The sequence below is a fragment of the Lithobates pipiens genome, unplaced genomic scaffold, assembly GCF_037356315.1.
Source record: "Lithobates pipiens isolate NorthernLeopardFrog02 unplaced genomic scaffold, aLitPip1_a1.2 Scaffold_8, whole genome shotgun sequence".
NCBI lineage: Eukaryota > Metazoa > Chordata > Amphibia > Anura > Ranidae > Lithobates > Lithobates pipiens.
This window is the reverse complement of record NW_027507903.1, coordinates 372,220,157-372,235,795: the sequence shown is the minus strand read 5'-3', so window position 1 is coordinate 372,235,795 and position 15,639 is coordinate 372,220,157. Positions and strand designations below refer to the sequence as shown.

Genomic DNA, 15,639 nt, shown 5'->3' with positions numbered 1-15,639 from the left:
GTTTTGGGTGAAGTTCCACTTAAATTTCCCTTTAATACATTTTTGCATAAAAATCAAGTGAAAACAAAAAGCAATATATACAGTATGTAATGTAGTCATATAATTGCACTAATTAACCCATTCTTTTCTTTTTTACTACAGGACATGACTGAAAATGACATGCAGAAGTTTCCCAAAATAAGCGTACCGTAAGTACATGCCTACATATTTAAAAATCATAAGGGAAAAATTCATAAGATGTAAAACCTTGCTCTCTTTGATCACTTAGATATTATTATGTGAATTAGTGTAGGAGTATTTGTAGTTAGTACTGCATCTTTCACATTTTTATTTATAGGGGGGGGGGGGGGGGGAATGCTGATTCCTCAGTAAGCAACCTTGTCTTCTCCTCAATAAAGTGGAAAACATAACCTTGTCAGTGGCAATGCAATCAATTTCATGGGTGAAGTATGCTACTACTACAAAAAAATGCTTTTAATTTCTAGTAGGAACTGACATCTACAATTGTCAGATCACATCAGTAACCTTACAAGACTGTAATGAATAAATAAGGTGCACTGTAAATTGACTGTCACAAAAACTAAACAGTGAAATGTCAAATAAGTATCTACTGACACTATATAAGTGATCTGTAATGTGTTCTACAATAAATAAGACAAAACTTAAAAAAACTTTAAAAAAAAACAATATAAACAAAACATGTGAATGTTAGATCAAAAGGAACTTGACACACGAAAGTCCAGGTGTTGGAAACAAATGTATCCAGCAGAACAAGGTAAATAAGAAAAAAATGGTAATAAACAATTTTCCACATTTAGGCTTGATTCCCACCTATGCATTTTTTTGTGCTTTTTGCATTTTGCAGATTTGCACTACAGCCCATTTAACATGGTTTCCTAGGGAACATGTTCTGTTGAGCAAATCTGCAAAATGCAAAAAGCCCAAAAAATGCATAGGTGTGAATCCAGCCTTAGTATGTGTTCACATGTGAGACAAAAAAAGTAAAAATAGAAGTGAGTCAAGCTTCCCACATGCAGTTACCATACCATTAGGCTGGATTCACACCTATGCAGTTTTAGTGCATTTTGCAGATTCAAACTTTTACCATGGTTTCCTATGGAACACATTCCGTAGCGCAAATCTGCAAAATGCAAAAAGCACAAAAAATGCATAGGTGTGAATCCAGCCTAATAACATCTGATAAAAAGATCCAAAAACACTGAAGCAGCAGACTTTGTGAAAATGTATATGTGTGTCATTCTCAAAACTTTTGGCCAAGGCTGTGCATGCAAATATAGGTCCACATTAAATGTGTGTATTGTATACACTAATAAAGCCTTGTTTGCAAGAGCCTCATGCACACATGGACGTTTTTCTGGAGCTGTTGGAGTATTTGCTTTTTTTTTGCTGCCTCTAAACTTTTTTGCAGGTTATCCCCTGTTTACACGCACACGTAGCTGTTTAAAGGAAAGGCAGGAAACAAAAACCCCATAGCTAGTGCGCCCAGTAGCAGCAAAGTTCTGGCAGTAAAAAACGTGCTTGATGTATCTATATGTGTGCTTGCGCATTAATTAATTCCAGTGGCTAGAAAAAAATATTATTCTTACCAATGAAATGAATGAATGCCCAAGCACTTGATGGGCATACACATGCCTAAAAGTATCAAGTGTTTTTTTGTTTGCCAAAACTCTGCTGCCAGGAGGAAATGAGTCTAGGAAAGTTAGGTCCCTTTCACACTGAGGCGTTTTTCAGGTGCTACAACGCTAAAAATAGCGCCTGTATAGCGCCTGAAAAAAGTGGCTCCTTTCACTTCAGTGTGAAAGCCGGAGGGCTTTCACATTTCACACTGGAGCGGAGCGCTGACAGGACGGTAAAAAAAGTCCTGCTAGCCGCATCTTTGGAGCGGTGAAGGAGCGATGTATTCACCGCTCCTAAACTGCTCCTACCCATTGAAATCAATGGGGCAGCACGGCTATACCACCGGCAAAGCCGGCACTTTGCAAGTGGTTTTAACCATTTTTCAGCCGCTAGCGGGAGGGGGGGGGGGGGGTAGCCTGGCTAGCGGCTGAATACCTCGATTTACCACCGGCGGCCACATCCAGTGTGCATGATGGACTTTAGAAATAAAACATGTTTCAAATCTTTCTGCTGGAACCAGTTCCTATTGAGAAAAAAACGCTCGTCTGTATGCAGGTCCGACGGACAAACAACGACGCAAGGGCAGCTATTGGCTACTGGCTATTGAACTTCCTTTTTCTAGTCCTGTCATACGTCATCACGTTAAACTATCGGACTTTGGTGTGATCGTGTGTAGGCAAGTCCGTTTCAGCGGAACTCCGTCTAAAAGTCCGTCAGAGTTCAATCCGACGGAAAGTCTGGTCGTGTGTACGCGGCATAAAGCTTGGCCATTAGAGCATTGCTTTTAAACCAGTCCTCAGAGAGCTCTCACAGGTTATGTTTCCAGACTTCTAAGCACTTTTGCATATTTCCATTACTTAATCACAGCTTATGAGAAGTGCTCAGGTCACTAAACATTAACGTGATTAACGTGATTAATGTGATTAACGTGAAACACAATGAAAGCATGACCTGTGATCTTTAAAACTGGGATTTTACAAGCTTCAGGCTGGGTTCACACTTATGCAAATTGCAATGTGGGTTTCCCCGCATCCAATTTGCATGACAGGAGAGTGTGACAGGCTCTCAATGGAGCCAGTTCGCACACCTCTGAGGCGGCCACGGTCCGCATTGAAGAAGGACCTAATTCGCACCTGAATCGGTGAACAGGGACATAGAGGACCCCGTGCTATAAGCCACGGCTACAGCATGTATAAACCCAGCCTAAAGCAGTATGCCAACCGCCAGTATTTTTACTTGCAGCCAGTAAAAAAAAAAACAGGCATTTTTCTCTTGCCAATAAAAGGAAAGTGTTGGCAGTTAAAAATATGGTTGTGACGCTCGGGTTGAAACTGTGCATGTGTGGTTCTGCACGGAGCTGGCAGAGACCATCTGAGTGCCTGCTACAGTGTGTTCAGGCGGTGCCTGCAGGTGGCAGGTCTGGTGGATGCAGTTCCTGAGCATGTTGTGTGATGTCATGGTACAAGGAAGCAAAGGGGAGCAACCGGAGCCTTGTGTTTGGGTATGCGGAATTGGAGCAAGGCAAGCTGGGAGTGGGAATATCAGTGCTGTTTGGACTGGAGTAGACTGAAGGGATCACCTGCCATAGAAAGAGACTGTCACTGTGACTCAGGAAAAGGTTGTGTCTTGTCGGTGAGGTGTTATTATCATTTGTGTTGCTGCACAATGCTGTCAGTGTCCTGTTGGAGTCCTGTCCCTGACCTACTTACTATATTGAAAATAAAATAAGAAATATGTTTTTAAATGACATTGCTGATTGCATATTGTACTTGTTTGTAGCTGAAATTAGCACATGTAATTTTGTAACTGCCAGTAAAACCTTAGCTGTGCCAGTAAATTTTGGTTGCCGGGTCAATAAATTTCAATCTGGTAGCTGACAACACTGGCTTAAAGTAGAACGAAGCTTTTACAGAAATACTGAGTTTTATAATGCAATGTAGGTAAAATAAGATTTTCACGTACTTAAAGTGGATATAAACCCACTCTCCTCATTTCTAAATTACTTCCATAGTGCTGTTCTATAAGGATATACATGCCTCCTGCATATATCCTTACCTGTCAAATATCTCCCCTTTAGCTGTTTGGCGCTCTGCAATGCTCCGGATGCTGTGGGTTCTAGTGATGTCCAGTTCATGAACGAATCGTTCTTTTGAATCGGTTCTTTTTAGTGAACTGGATGAATCGATTCTTTTCAGTGAACTGATTCGTTTGAAACAGTTCACTCTGCACTCAGTACATAGCAGAGCAGCAGAGCTGGCAGTGGTAATATGATCCTAGAGTGAGAGAGCTCGGCCCCTCCCTGCAACCAATCAGCTGACTCAAAGCACAGTGACACTCAGGAACTGGATACAAACTTAAAACAAGAGCCAGGAGTACACAGTACACCGAGTTAAAGAATCGTATCAGTTTTTAGAACCCAGTACACTGAAAGAACCACAAGTCACCACCAGTAAAACAATACACTAAACCAATGAGGTAGCAGCAGTGATAAGGTGGTACGGACAGCCTAAGGCCCTTTCACACTCATGCGACTTGTCCTGCGACTTGAGACTGCAAAGTCACATGACAAGTCACACCCCATGATTTCCAACGAGTTCAGTTCATATCTGTGCGACTTCAAAGTAGTTTTTGTACTACTTTTGTCTGACTTTGATGCGACTTGTGGCAGAGACCTCAAGATTACACAAACATTGCTTCAAGTCATGGCAAAAATCATGGCAAAAGCACTTGACTTTCAAGTCGCACAAGTGTGAAAATAGCCTTAACGATTGGATTTTACTACCAGGGGTACTTCGCCCATGGTAGTGGTAGTAAAATCTGATCATCATTCCTGCGCATGCGCTGTATAGACTATGGGAAAATCTGATGGCTAGCAATGTTAACTGGGAAGTTGGCCCATCAGAATGCAGTTCACATGCACAAAAACCCACTTTTCATTTAGGCCGCGTACACACGCGGGGACTGTTCGCCCAACTTTGTCCGTCAAACAGTTTCGGCAAACAGTCCGCTCAAAATTAGCATGGACGGACATGGCCACACACGACGGACGAACAGTTTGCTGAAACCGTGCGCGATGACGTGAACGGCACGTACGACGGGATGAAAAATACGACGTCCTATACACTGCATTATAACTTTCGGCGTGTAAATCCTTTCTGAGCATGTGCGGAACTTAGTTTGACGAACAAGCCTACACACGAGGGGACTGTTCGCTGAAACAAGGTTTCAGCGGACAGTTTTTCGGAATTTCCGAAAAACCTTGTTCAGCGGACTGTTCGCTGAAACTGTCCGCTAAAAGCCCACACACGAGCGGACTGTTTGCCGAAACACTGTTCAGCGGACAAAGTTGGGCGAACAGTCCCCGCGTGTGTACGCGGCCTTAGGCTCCATTTCCACTTGTGCAACTTGTCCTGCGACTTTGTACTCTATGATTTCCAATGAGTATTATTCGTATCTGTGCAACTTCAAAGTAGTCCCTGCACTACTTTGGTCCCACTTTGATGCAACTTGAGATCCATAGACCTCCGGAATACACAGGCATTGCTTTAAAGTCGCATCAAAAGTGCGGCAGAATTGTGCAACTTTCAGGCTGCGTTAGCCTGAAAAGCCAGAAAGTTGCACGATTATGCCACGACTTGAAGCCATGCCTGTGTATTCTGGAGGTTTATGGACCTCAAGTCACATTACAATGGGACCAAAGTAGTGCAGGGACTACTTTGAAGTCGCTGTGACTTGAAGTCGCACAGATATGAATGGTACTCATTGGAAATCGGGTACTTCTTGTCATGCAACTTTGCAGTCCCAAGTCGCAGGACAAGTTGCACAAGTGGAAACAGAGCCTAAATGAAAAGCGGGGTTTGTGTGCATGTGAACTGCATTCTGGGGCAACTTCACAGGTAACATTGCTATCCATCAAATTTGCGGAAACCTAGGCTCAGGGCCGGTTCACACTGCAGCATAGTGCAAAATCGCATGCGAGTTGCACTGCAGTGCAAATCACAGGCAATGTCCATGCAATGCGATTTCAGCCATACAGATAGTATGGTTGAAATCGTATCGCATTCGGACTAAACTCGCACAGGACCCTTTTTTTGGTCCGCACCAGAATCGGATCGCATAGCACTCATGCGATCCGATTCATGTCCAAACTGACACTTCGCAGTGCGACATGCGAACTGAAATGGGGGTGCCATTAACATTGTATGACACTCCCCAGCAGTTCGCATATGTCGTTGTGAGCTGTCGTGCGAGTTGGGTGCGATGCAGGAACCCGTCGTGGAATCGCAGGGTTCCCGCATCCCACAAGTGTGAACCCACCCTAACACAGCTGTTTGTGTAGGACCAAAATTCATGACACTGCGCTAATCTGACAACAATGGAATAATTGTTAATTGACAACAATTGTGCTCTGCGCCGATGAACTAAATCAAAGTAAACATTACCAGGACCTGCCAACCTTCTGTGTGAATCAGTCTTCTGATTCTACTCATTTAAGAAGGTTGAATCAGAGCTTTGGTTCACTTGCTTGTCAGTAGACTCAGCAAGTGAACCGAAGAATCGATTCATTGAATCGGTTCATTTCAGTGAGCAGTTCGAAATGAACCGATTCATTTTAAAGATCCGAACTTCCCATCACTAGTGGGTTCTGTCCAGGGCTCGGAGGGCAGAGTTGTGATGTCATTAGACTCTCCGACCACCTCTACACTCCCCTTGGCCAGGCATCAATATTTCTTACAAAGAACTTCTGCTGGTCTCGTGGATTATGCCCATGATCACTAACATCCAGTCAAAACCCAGGAAAGTCACCACGTGACTCCAGCATGCCCAATCATGCTGAGATGTGGAACAGCCAATCCTGGGAGAGGAGGAGAAGAAAGGAGGAGGAATGCCTCTCATACCCCTGCATGAGATAAGGAAATCACCTGTTACAGCAAGGGGGAATAATGGACACCTATTTCTCAACTTGTCTGCTTTTATCTTACTGAAGAAAGATAAGAGGATTGCTCAGAGCTGGTTTAAGTCTTCGTGGCAAAACTGGGCACAGATGAAATGACATCCTCTGCTGTAACAGATATGAGTCTTAATTAAAAAAAACTTTTTCGGGGTTTACATCCACGTTAGTTATGCTGTGGAAGTATACACGCTCCCATTGGTTCACCAAAGTGAGAACAGCAGAACATGCCAGTGCACTGTACGATGGCACTGCTTGTAGCACAACTCAGAAATGCATGGTAAAGGGTAACAATGTAAATGCACATGCAAGATGTCTTATTATGAATTTCGGTTGCAGACAATTACTAGCTTTGATTTAACTAAAGCAAGGGTGTCAAACTCAATTTAATCACAGTCCTCATCAGCATCATGGTTGCCCTCTGGACTAGACATCCTGAGCACCCCCCCCCCCCCCCTCACATCACATGTTAAGAGCCCCCCCCCCCTTACCTTGTGCTGCTGCTAATTTTTTATTTTTATTTTTTTAACACAGGTAATGTTTATTGAATGAATTGTACATTACACTTGAAAATGTAAGGTATACATACTGAGTAGAAATACATGATTATATATTCACATTAGCATGTCCTAGTTTGGAGTTTCTCGTCCAATTTGGTATTTGTTTATTGCATTGTAAGACCAAATTATATGCAGTAGGTAAGAGGAGGGGGAGGAAAGGAGAAAGGAGAAGTAGGGAGGAGGGGGCAGGCAGGGGAGGAGGGGGATGGGTAGGTATTCAGAAGAACATACTCTGGGAACCGGTAGTCTGTTCGGTAAGGGAATTCAAGGAGAGGGGGGAGGAGAGGTCAGCTGGGAGACAGAAGGATAAAAGAAAAGGGCCCAGTCTATTGCCAAGGTACAAAGCAGGTGCGCCGCGTACCTAGAGCATTTGGCACCCAGGGCGGATCCTATATCTGGCACCCCCCCCCCCCCCACCATAAAATGTAAAAACACCCACCGTGTCCCCTGCATACCTCTGCATCCTTCAATATCTTTTTGTCACTACTGTGTACCCCGCCCCTCTCCACAACTGCACCTCTGGACCCCTTTAAATTACACAGCACCCTGCACCTCTGGACCCCTTTACATTACACAGGACCTTGCACCTAAGGACCTCTTTACATTACACAGCAGCCTACACCTCTGGACCCCTTTACATTACACAGCAGCCTGCACCTCTGGACCCCTTTACATTACACAGCAGCCTGCACCTCTGGACCCCTTTACATTACACAGCAGCCTGCACCTCTGCACCCCTTTACATTACACAGCAGCCTGCACCTCTGGACCCCTTTACATTACACAGCAGCCTGCACCTCTGGACCCCTTTACATTACACAGCAGCCTGCACCTCTGGACCCCTTTACATTACACAGCAGCCTGCACCTCTGGACCCCTTTACATAACATAGCACCCTGAACCTCCTGACCCCTTTACATTACACAGCGCCCTGCACCTCTGGACCCCTTTACATTACACAGCACCCTGTACCTCTGGACCCCTTTACATTACACAGGACCTTGCACCTAAGGACCTCTTTACATTACACAGCAGCCTGCACCTCTGGACCCCTTTACATTACACAGCTCTTGTACCTCTGGACCCCTTTACATAACATAGCACCCTGAACCTCCTGACCCCTTTACATTACACAGCCCTTGTACCTATGGATCTCTTTACATTACACAGCACCCTGAACCTCTGGACCCCTTTACATTACACAGCCCTTGTACCTCTGGACCCCTTTACATTACACAGCACCCTGCACCTCTGCACCCCTTTACATTACACAGCCCCTCACAGCTCTGGACCCTCTGCATGTTACACAGATCCCCTACAGTGCAGACCCCCCTCCCTACCATACAGACCCCCATCTACAGTGTAGACCCCCCTACAGTACAGAATCCTCCCCTACAGTGTAAAAACACCCACCGTGTCCCCTGCATACCTCTGCATCCTTCAATATCTTTTTGTCACTACTGTGTACCCCGCCCCTCTCCACAACTGCACCTCTGGACCCCTTTAAATTACACAGCACCCTGCACCTCTGGACCCCTTTACATTACACAGGACCTTGCACCTAAGGACCTCTTTACATTACACAGCAGCCTACACCTCTGGACCCCTTTACATTACACAGCAGCCTGCACCTCTGGACCCCTTTACATTACACAGCAGCCTGCACCTCTGGACCCCTTTACATTACACAGCAGCCTGCACCTCTGGACCCCTTTACATTACACAGCAGCCTGCACCTCTGGACCCCTTTACATTACACAGCAGCCTGCACCTCTGGACCCCTTTACATTACACAGCAGCCTGCACCTCTGGACCCCTTTACATTACACAGCAGCCTGCACCTCTGGACCCCTTTACATAACATAGCACCCTGAACCTCCTGACCCCTTTACATTACACAGCGCCCTGCACCTCTGGACCCCTTTACATTACACAGCACCCTGTACCTCTGGACCCCTTTACATTACACAGGACCTTGCACCTAAGGACCTCTTTACATTACACAGCAGCCTGCACCTCTGGACCCCTTTACATTACACAGCTCTTGTACCTCTGGACCCCTTTACATAACATAGCACCCTGAACCTCCTGACCCCTTTACATTACACAGCCCTTGTACCTATGGATCTCTTTACATTACACAGCACCCTGAACCTCTGGACCCCTTTACATTACACAGCCCTTGTACCTCTGGACCCCTTTACATTACACAGCACCCTGCACCTCTGCACCCCTTTACATTACACAGCCCCTCACAGCTCTGGACCCTCTGCATGTTACACAGATCCCCTACAGTGCAGACCCCCCTCCCTACCATACAGACCCCCATCTACAGTGTAGACCCCCCTACAGTACAGAATCCTCCCCTACAGTGCAGACCCTCCTACAGTACAGACCCCCCCTACAGTGCAGACCCTCCTACAGTACAGACCCCTCCCCCTACAGCGCAGACCCCCCTACAGTACAGACTCCCCTACAGACCCCACTACAGTGCCGAATCTTCCCCTACAGTACAGACCCCCCCTACAGTGCAGGACCCCTTCTACAGTGCAGGACCCCCCTACAGTGCAGGACCCCTTCTACAGTGCAGGACCCCCCTACAGTGCAGGACCCCTTCTACAGTGCAGGACCCCCCTACAGTGCAGGACCCCTTCTACAGTGCAGACCCCCTACAGTGCAGGACCCCCCCTACAGTGCAGGACCCCCCTACAGTGCAGACCCCCTACAGTGCAGGACCCCCCTACAGTGCAGGACCCCTTCTACAGTGCAGGACCTCCCTACAGTGCAGGACCCCCCTACAGTGCAGGACCCCCCCTACAGTGCAGACCCCCCCTACAGTGCAGGACCCCCCTACAGTGCAGGACCCCTTCTACAGTGCAGGACCCCTTCTACAGTGCAGGACCTCCCTACAGTGCAGGACCCCCCTACAGTGCAGGACCCCTTCTACAGTGCAGGACCCCCTACAGTGCAGGACCCCCCTACAGTGCAGACCCCCTACAGTGCAGGACCCCCCTACAGTGCAGAACCCCCCTACAGGGCAGGACCTCCCTACAGTGCAGGACCTCCCTACAGTGCAGGACCCCCCCACAGTGCAGGACCCCCCCTACAGTGCAGGACCCCTTCTACAGTGCAGGACCCCCCTACAGTGCAGGACCCCCCTACAGTGCAGGACCCCCCCTACAGTGCATGACCCCCCCTACAGTGCAGGACCCACCACAGTAAAGAACCCCCCTACAGTGCACAGCCTCCCCTAAGGACCCATAGTGTACCTCGAGCCCAAGGCAGCGGCATTGCAGGGGGGAGGTGTGGGCAGCACCCGAGTGAAGTGTCACCTGTCGGCTCAGTGATCCGGGACCCGGCGCAACAATCCCTTCTCTCTGTGGTCACGTGACTCACGTCGCGCCGTTCTGATCAGTCTCGGGCAGCGGATGTCACTCACAGCCGAGCAGAGTGAAGCCGCCTCCCCCTCCTTGTCTACACAGTGCTGTGCATGGAGGAGGGGGAGGCGGCTTCACTCTGCTCGGCTGTGAGCGACAGCCGCTGCCCGAGACTGATCAGAACGGCCGCGCGACACGACCACAGAGAGAGAAGGAGATTATTGTGCCGGGTCACTGAGCTGATGTCACTCCACTCGGGTGCTGCTCGCACCCCCCCCCCCCCCTGCAATGCCGCCCACTGCCAGTGCCTCTCGGGCTCTCTCTGTGTGGGCTGCACGGCGCTGTCTGACACTTCAGTTGCGGGGGGGCGCTGGCCTGACACCCCCCCAGTGTGTGGCACCCGGGGCGGCACGCCCCCCCGCCCCCCCACTTAGTACGCCCCTGGTACAAAGGTGGGTGTCTCCACAAGGCAGAATCATCTACTGGGCGGGGCAGGATCAATATCCTTAACACTGTTAGAGTCCCGAAGGGAGAACAGCAGAGAACATTTAAATTGTGAGGTGCCTAGCCTCCACCCAGGCCGCCCATATTTTGTTGAACTGTTGGGGGCAGTTCCGACCCATGTAGGTGAGCCTTTATCGTAGGGGGATCTGATTCAGCTTCCATCCAAGATCTCTTTCCTGGTGTAGTAAGCTGTGTAGAACACAAACAGTTTGGTATGTTTGTTAGTGGCCAAGTTATCTGTTATTCCAAGTAGAAACACCATTGGGTCCATATCTAAGTGCAATCCCGCCACTCCATTTATATCCCATACTACTGCACTCCAATAAGTCTGGAGGATTGGGCATGACCACGCTACATGAAAGAAAGTTCCCACCGACTGCCTGCACTTAGGACATATATCCTCAACTCCCGGGTAAATAGTTGATAGTCTGAGGGGTATAGTATGCTCTATGAAGGAACTTTAGTTGTACAAACCTATCTCCTGCTTAGATCATAAGGGGAATGCATTCCGCTCCTGAGGACGCTTCCTGAGGACGTTAATTACAAAACGTACGTCGGCGCGGTACCTGGTCACGTTTCTGGTGCCACTTCCGGTCTCCTGGTTGTTGGTTTGTAAGCTTGGAACGCACGCTTATAGCGATTGCGGAAGGAACATACCGTTCGTCTGGAGAGCAAGGTTTTCTGTTAAGACGAGCAGCCCCAGTGCCGGGTCAGGCACACAACCATGTAAGGAGCCATTTGGCTGTCTGTTTTTTATTAATTTCCTTTATTAAAGCCAGTATTATGCTATGGATCCTTTTGTATTTGTTCATATATACCGCCTGAGTCTGTGAAGGGGGACGTATTATCCATTGTTATTTCCACCAGCATCCATATGAGCAGGCATTACCTGTACAGGCGCTGTTTGACTTACTTTTTAATTAAAGTGGTCAAACAAATCTAGCAAGCAGTTTGGACTATTATCTGCACAAGTGGTGTATTGCTGTTTTCTTAGTGGAGGGAGTTGCAAGCCTTTTGGATCTGCTGCTATACCACAATTACAAAATCTGTTTCAACACTTGGATTATTCAGGATTTTTTTCCTTGTAGAGATACGCTTATTGGGACTATATGATGTGATTGGTTGTTCACCAGTTCTTATTGTATTTGATTTTTACACTTTTTATAGATCACGGTTCTAATAATCTATATCTATGATATCATGTTATTGATATGGTTTGATTAATTTTTCACATTTAGATTTTTTCTAGAGCGCCCCTAAACTATTGTTATTATCTATTAAGGGGAATGCGTTGCTGCAGGCCCTCCGACCAATCTTCCTCAGTCAGTTCCGGGATGTCTGATTGCCATTTGTTGGATAATGGGAGCAATTTTGAGGCGTCTTTACAAGTGTGTCTGAGATATATGGAGGATAGTCTACGATCCATTTTGGAGGCCATAAGTAGGGATTCAACTAAGTGCGTGGCAAAGGTTTATCCAGTTAGGGAACTGCGCACGAGCCATTTGTCTAAATTGTATATACCTGAACAACATCCAGCGGGATAATTGGTGTTTGCTTTTCAGGTCTGCAAAGGAGAGGAGGTGTCCGTCCTTATAGATATGGCACAATGTCCAGACTTCGTACCTGGCCCAGATCTGAGGGTCTGGAACAGATTGGAAATGCGGCATTGTGGGATTACCCCACAGCGGGGTATATGGAGAAATTGTGTTTGGGTCACTAAGATACTTAGATACCTGTTGCCAAACCCCAACCATTGTTTTCATGGGTGCAGTGACTTGGGGACTATACCTTGGGCCTCTATATACCAGGTTACTGAGTTCAGAATACAAACATAGAATCGCAGCCTCTAAATTATTTGCCGGATTGGTGTTATCTTGGGTGAACCACCAGCACACAGAGACCATTACTGTCGCTCAGTAGTACCTCTTAAAATTTGGTAGAGATAGGCCTCCCTCCATAAGCGACAATTGTATTGTCTGTTTAGCTACCTTGGGTGCCGCCCCTGCCCAGACAAATGAGGTTATAGCTTGGTCCAATTTGATAAAGAAGGAGTTTGGGATGGGGACCGGGGTGTGGCGAAAAACATTGGAGAGAAAGGACATTTTGATTAGGTTTACCCTCCCCACTTGGGTCAGGGGAAGCGTCTTTCACAGTGAACATCACCGTGTAAATTGTTGCAGTATGGGGTAGATATTGTCAGCCAAATAGTTTTGCTATTATTCTGTATTTGGATGCCTAGATATTTGAATTGCGTAACTCGTTTGAGAGGGATAGGCAGGCCCGGTGGAGGTGAGGTAGCCTTCAGAGAGAATAGGAGTGATTTTTCCCAATTCACTCTGACCCCCGAAAACACTCCGAACTGATTAATAATGGTTAGGGCTGCCCTCAGGGATTGTTTGTCATCTTGTAGATATAAGAGCATATAATTTGCGTACAAGGAAACTTTTTCAGTTGGGGGGGACGAAATACCCTTCACCTCCGCCACAGCCCTGAGCAGCATCGCCAACTGCTCGATCGCCAGGCCGAAGAGGGCCGGGAACAGCGGACAGCCCTGCCTAGTGCCCCGGTGGAGTGGGAATGAGGCCGATAGGACACCATTCGTTAGTATTCTGGCCATTGGATTGGAGTATAATAGGCACAGCCATTGTATAAACCTGGGTCCTATTCCAAATTTACGCAGAACAAGCCATAGGTATTCCCACTTCACTGAGTCAAAGGCTTTCTACGCATCTAGAGAAGCCACCGTGGTGGCCTCCCCGTCGGCAGTTGGTCTCGCAATTACGGTGAACAGTCTTCTCAGGTTTATGTCGGTTCCCCTGCCCAGCATAAAGCCGGTCTGGTCCCCATGTATCAAAGACAGGATAACTGTATTGAGTTGGGTTTCAAGAGCCTTGGGAAGGATTTTTGCATCCACGTTAAGGAGTGATATGGACCTGTATGAGAAGCAAATTTCAGGGTCCTTGCCAGGCTTGGGGATCACCACAATGACGGCTCTAGTCATAGAGGGAGGTAAAGAGGCAGAGTCAAAAGATGCAGAAAGGACCTTGAGTAGTCTGGTGGCAAGGGTCTCAGCATGTGCCTTGTAGAATTCTACAGGGAATCCATTGTCGCCCGGTGTTTTCTCCAATTGAAGGGAGTTGATAGCATTTTGGAGCTCTTTAAGGGTGAGCGGAGCATCAAGTCTCTCACATGCCGTTTACGTTAGGGAGGGCAAATCAATGGCCTCTACATATGTTTGGAGTTCAGCTGCAGAGTATTGGGCCCTTGATGTATATAGGTCCTTGTAAAACGAAGCAAAACAGTTATTTATCTCCTTAGGGTCAGACAGCAATTGTCCGGAGGCATCTCTTAGCCCCTGTACAAACGGTCGGAGATTTCCACAACCAAATCCATCAGATTCTGCCTGTCGGATTTTGTCCGTCGGATCTTGTCCGAAACTGTTGCATACACACGGTCGGACAAAGTTGGTGAAAAATCCGATCTTTCAGAACGTGATGACGTAATTTCGTTACGATGGGACTACATTCAGGCTAGTAGCCAATAGCTTTGATGTAGGAATTTGATCTGAGCATGCGTGGCACTTGGTTCGATCAAAATTCTCTACAAATGATCGGAGTATGTCCGATCGGCCCAGTTGGTCGGGAAATATTTCCAACATGTTGGAAAATTGGGTCCGACGGATATTCCGACAGAATCAGTCCGATGCATACCACACACAGTCGGATTATCTGACGACACGGTCCGATAAGACTCATTCCGACAGATTCTCCGACCGTGTGTACAAGGGCTACTGTTGGCCACTGAGGTCGACATTGTTTGCTCCCTAGACAACCATGCCAGGAGTCGTCCGGTCTGCTCACCCTACTTGAAAATATGCTACGCCTGATGTAGCAACAGCTTTTTTGTGGCCGTTACCCAAAGGAGAGCCACCTCACGCACCTCACACTTTAGGTCAAGTCTGTGGGTCTCATCTCTATTGATAGAGTGTTGTGCCTCTAGTTCAGTAGCCCTACGCTCAGCCTGGAGCAGCACCTCTCCAGTCTGGCTTCGGATCCGGCTAATGGCTGATCAGTAGTGCTCTTTAGCATTGTACTTAAAAAATTTCCCAAAACGCAGCAGGTGATGTGGCAGGTAGGTTGACATTCCAAAATTCTTACACTGCTAGATCTGCACCCGGGGGCTATACGGTCGTCAGAGACCCAGAAGCGGGATAGTCTCCAGAGACAGTCGGTGGGAACAGGACTTATGTGAAGTCTGAGCAGGACAAGAGAGTGGTCAGATATACCTCTAGGCAGGTGGGAGCTCTACGGCACCTTGGCAAGAATAGAATTAGTGGCGAGTACCAAATCAATGTGGGACATGGCTCTGTAGGAAGCTGATTGGCAAGTGTATGCTCTCAGATGGGGATTCTTCCACCGCCAAACATCCATGAGATCGAATGGGGATGCCCACTTAGAAAGAGGGGAATCCACAGTCGTGTCCGGAGTTAGCCTGTCCATATTGGGGCAGGGAAGCATGTTAAAATCCCACGCCAAGATCACATTATCCATGGCGCCACTTGCTATGAATTTGGTGATCTTGTTCAATATCAACAGTGATGTATATAGAT

General features: G+C 47.3%; 1 protein-coding gene and 1 long non-coding RNA gene across 3 annotated transcripts in view; one reads left to right on the top strand and one right to left on the bottom strand.

Annotated features, from left to right (window-relative positions):
- LOC143963837 (uncharacterized) overlaps positions 1-6,424 on the bottom strand; it is a 28,960-nt gene extending 22,536 nt beyond the window's left edge. The window contains exons 1-2 of the long non-coding RNA XR_013271046.1: positions 6,275-6,424; positions 3,694-3,744 (exon numbers count right to left, since the gene is read on the bottom strand). This is a non-coding gene — a long non-coding RNA (uncharacterized LOC143963837). The remainder of the gene's footprint in view (positions 1-3,693; positions 3,745-6,274) is intronic.
- Positions 1-15,639, top strand: part of LCP2 (lymphocyte cytosolic protein 2) — a 398,083-nt gene that overhangs the window by 70,424 nt on the left and 312,020 nt on the right. For both annotated transcript variants that reach the window (XM_077473572.1, XM_077473571.1), the window contains exon 3: positions 142-188. In XM_077473572.1, the coding sequence (XP_077329698.1) occupies positions 142-188 (47 nt within the window). The remainder of the gene's footprint in view (positions 1-141; positions 189-15,639) is intronic.